This window comes from Cajanus cajan, chromosome 7, assembly GCF_000230855.2.
Source record: "Cajanus cajan strain Asha chromosome 7, NIPB_CcT2T_4, whole genome shotgun sequence".
Classification (NCBI taxonomy): domain Eukaryota; kingdom Viridiplantae; phylum Streptophyta; class Magnoliopsida; order Fabales; family Fabaceae; genus Cajanus; species Cajanus cajan.
Window position 1 is genome coordinate 47707245 of NC_138523.1, and position 3589 is coordinate 47710833.

The 3589-nt window shown below is 37.1% G+C and overlaps 1 protein-coding gene across 3 annotated transcripts; it reads right to left on the minus strand.

Annotated features, from left to right (window-relative positions):
* Positions 1–228: 228 nt before the first annotated feature.
* Positions 229–3348, minus strand: LOC109805375 (GPI-anchored adhesin-like protein). 3 transcript variants are annotated; one of them, XM_020367434.3, is made up of 2 exons: positions 3184–3348; positions 229–2835 (listed from the first exon to the last, which is right to left on the minus strand). In XM_020367434.3, the coding sequence occupies exon 2, from the start codon at positions 2825–2827 to the stop codon at positions 782–784; it is 2046 nt and encodes a 681-aa protein (XP_020223023.1). In that variant the 5' UTR covers positions 2828–2835; positions 3184–3348; the 3' UTR covers positions 229–781. The 3 variants fall into 3 exon arrangements, with proteins under 3 accessions (XP_020223023.1, XP_020223022.1, XP_020223021.1); XM_020367433.3 differs by having other exon boundaries at positions 229–2865; XM_020367432.3 differs by having other exon boundaries at positions 229–2870.
* Between the last annotated feature and the right edge of the window lie 241 nt (positions 3349–3589).

A 3589-nucleotide genomic window follows, 5' to 3' on the forward strand; every position in this document is an offset into this window, starting at 1 on the left:
AGTCAAAAGATAATTTCATTTTAGATAGTAAAACTGCCTCTTCTTGCAGCGTGTTTTAGTAGACTCGTAATCTCGTATCATTATCATCAGAGACCTCTCAACTACTTGAACTTATCTTTTAAGCAGCAACATGTGAGTGTATGTCTAGTCTACTACTCATGTATTCCCCACCAATATGATTATCATTTTTTATAACTAAAAAAAAAAAAGTTTGCGAAAGATTATGACTTGAATGAAGCTGGTATAAATTTCCTCTAGCCAATAAACAAATTAGAGACACATTGTCCAAAGCAATAAAAACTGATACACAATATTTTATGAATGGTTTCCATGTAGGTTAACCAATAGGTGAGTGAAAGACAAATTTCACTAAATTCAAGAATGGAAAAACTAAGAAGGAAAAAGAGTAGGGTAAATTAAAAAAAAAATTGTCTAAAAATTTTATAGTTTAGGAAGTATTAATTACTCAACCAGTTAATGATGTTCAAAGAGTGGTTAAAAAGTAGCCACAATTGATTTGATTAACCACTTGAGCAGTTAATTATTCCTAAATTGAAAGTAGAAAAAATTTTGCTTCCACCAAGTTGAAATTCTTCCTTCACCCATTATATACAAGACAAGTGCACATTATGAGCGAGGTGAATTTCCACATTGCCATAGAGGAAGTTAAGACCTTGTTCAAATAGTAACTAGATCACCACCTTTGACATTTTTCTTTTGGGGGAGGGGTGTTACATGACAAGTTTTTTTTTATGAATGGAACAAACAATGACGTGTAGACTCACACTTCAAATAACTTGTTAACATGGCATAAAGTCCAGTCTGGATCCTCCCCTGAAGCAACTAGACCACCACCATCAGTGCTGATAGATTCAGCACCAGAACATGATATTAAAGCTGAAATATTGTCTTTGCCAAGGCCATCAATTTCCAGCTCATTATCCTCAGTTTCAGTGATTCCAACATCACTGTTCAATTTTTTTCCGTCATTTGTTTCAACATTGACTTGAGGACCTGAAAACCTATCGGTACCAGAGTCATTGGCAATCTCTTCTTCATCCGATAAGCATCTGCAGCAGTCAAACTCATCCAGCTCATAAAGTTGGCTCATTAACCCTTCCCTCCATGATACCCTCATTTGGGATTGTGATGCATTCTCTGTTGTAGAACTAGATAACCAAGGATCCTGATCATCCAAAAAATTTGGATGTTTGCTGAGATCAATAGATTCATGAGGCACAGTTAAACAATCAAATTGGAAACTTGAATTAACAGAATCCTCCAGTAGTATAGAGCTATTAAGGAAGTTTTCTGATAGAAGCATTTTGCTTGATTTGTTAAGGTCAGGGTTAGAATCATCTCCCTTTAGATTGTCTGTATGCACCAATGACAATCCAACATGTAAATATGAACTACAATCTGACTCTGGAGTTTGAATAACATTTTGACTACCAAATGAATTCAGGGAGAAGGGAGAATTCTCATCAATGAGATTGTATCTATCACGTTTACTTTTCCCTGAGCTACCTGCCCTACAAATAGGTGTGGGATTGGGAGAAAACAATAAGGATGAATATGAAGGCGATAATTTGTAATTAGAAGGTACTTGAAATTCAGCAAGTCCACTTGGAGAAATTAAAGAACTGATTTTTCTCATGATGCCATCAGCACCACAAGACAAATCACTGCTATCACTTACATTCCAAAAAGTTTTAGAACTGGATGATAGTGAAGTACTAGAAGCAAGAGTTGTCGATTCTCCTAGTCCTTGACTTTGATTTAGTCCATGTTCAAACTTTTGACTCGGATTTTTCTTTCCCTTGTTAGATGGAGAAGAAAGCCAACGCACCACAGCTTCAGTTGGCAAAGGTAACAAGGAAGGACTAGCATGGTCATCAGTATCCATTACTTTCTTCTCATCATCATCAGAACTATTAGCAGTTAATTTATCACAGCCTGAATAGTACCTTTCGACAGTGAGAATCCCTCTCGGCCTACATTTCCTCTTGTCAGCAACACCAGAAACAACATAGCCAGCACCATAACAAGCAGGTGTTGTGGTTTTTGAAACCAAAGAAGACCCACATTGTATCTCCGGGGAAACAGAATCATGAATTGGAGGTGTTCTACTAATGCTTGCATTTGGATTCTCTTCCACATCCTCAAAAACTCTAACATCTCCCAAATACGACCCGATAACCTTTTTACTCGGAGTCGAGTTTACATCACCAAGACACAATTTGAGATGGGCATGCTCACAAGCATTATCATTTAGCCCTCCCAGGATATCCTCCTTATGCTTCAACTCCTTCGATGCAGATGGCAATCTAGGTAAAAGCTTGCCATGTTCATTCAAAGCAGAACAAGGCTTAGACTTTTGGCCAGTCATAGACCAAGATTTCTTCCCAGGCTGCCATTGGTAGAGGCATGGGGGTTTCTTCCTACGCGTCTGTGCCTTATCCGATGCAAGTGTTTTAGTTCTGATCCCAGAATTTCCCTTTGGAAGGTTTTCCTTGGAGGAATTGGATTTAGATTGTTTCAATGCAACTGCATGAGGGACTGAGCTGGGAGTTTTGGTGAGACTCTTGGGTCTATGGACAGGAGTTCTAAAAGAAGAGGAAGACAAGAACCTGAGGCAACCCTTTGGGGCCTCAGTGGAAACACTAGAAGAAGCATAGCTACTGTTGCTGCTGCTGGAAATGCGGTTGAGATCCTGCAAAGGGCTTCTAGGACTTGGCTTCTTTTTTGCACAGGATGATGCAACTGTGATTGGTGTAGGTGGCGGAGGTAAAGTGGAAGATTTCTTTGAGGAAAATGCTCTACTCATAGTGAGGCCTGCAGGATCAGGATCTACATCACATCGAACTGATCTAAATCCATTAATTAATTAATTAATTACCATCACATTAACACATTCTGCATAAACACAATAGTTTTTCAAGAACGAAATAAAGCTCACAAAGGTATACTAATCTTTAATGGAAATCCAGCACACAAATGTAATAATGGTAAAAAAAGGAAGAATGTTTACTTGTATGAAAAATTCATGGTGTAGAATTTGTAACAGTTGGTCATTCTCATTCCATTTCCAGAACATTCTTAAAAATTGCTTTGGAAAGGGAAATTGGAAATGTGGTGAGAGATTGGAAAGGCAAAACAAAGGGAAAGTGGTTGTGATGTTACCTGTGAAATCAGAAGGTGGGTGTGATAGATCTGTAGTATGAATCAGGAGCTGAAGAAGTTGAAGCAACAAAAGTTCTCAAACACCAACTTCCTTCGTTCAACCTTAACTGGGAACATAACATACCAACCATGTGTGTGTGCTGCATTTGCTCAGTTATGTTGCGTTTAAACTTTTCACTTTAAACTTTAATATTATAATAATAATAAATTATATAATATAATTTTCCCTTTAAACTTTAAAGTTTAGCCCAAGTGCTTTTTCATCGCTCCGTTCGACGACTGTTAAAGTGGAACCATTTCAAAACAATAAAATGAAGGGTAAAAAAGAGTAGTATAATCTATAACGTGTGTTTGTTTAATTTTTTCTTTATAAAATAATATTTTAATAAATATTTTTTTTTTATAC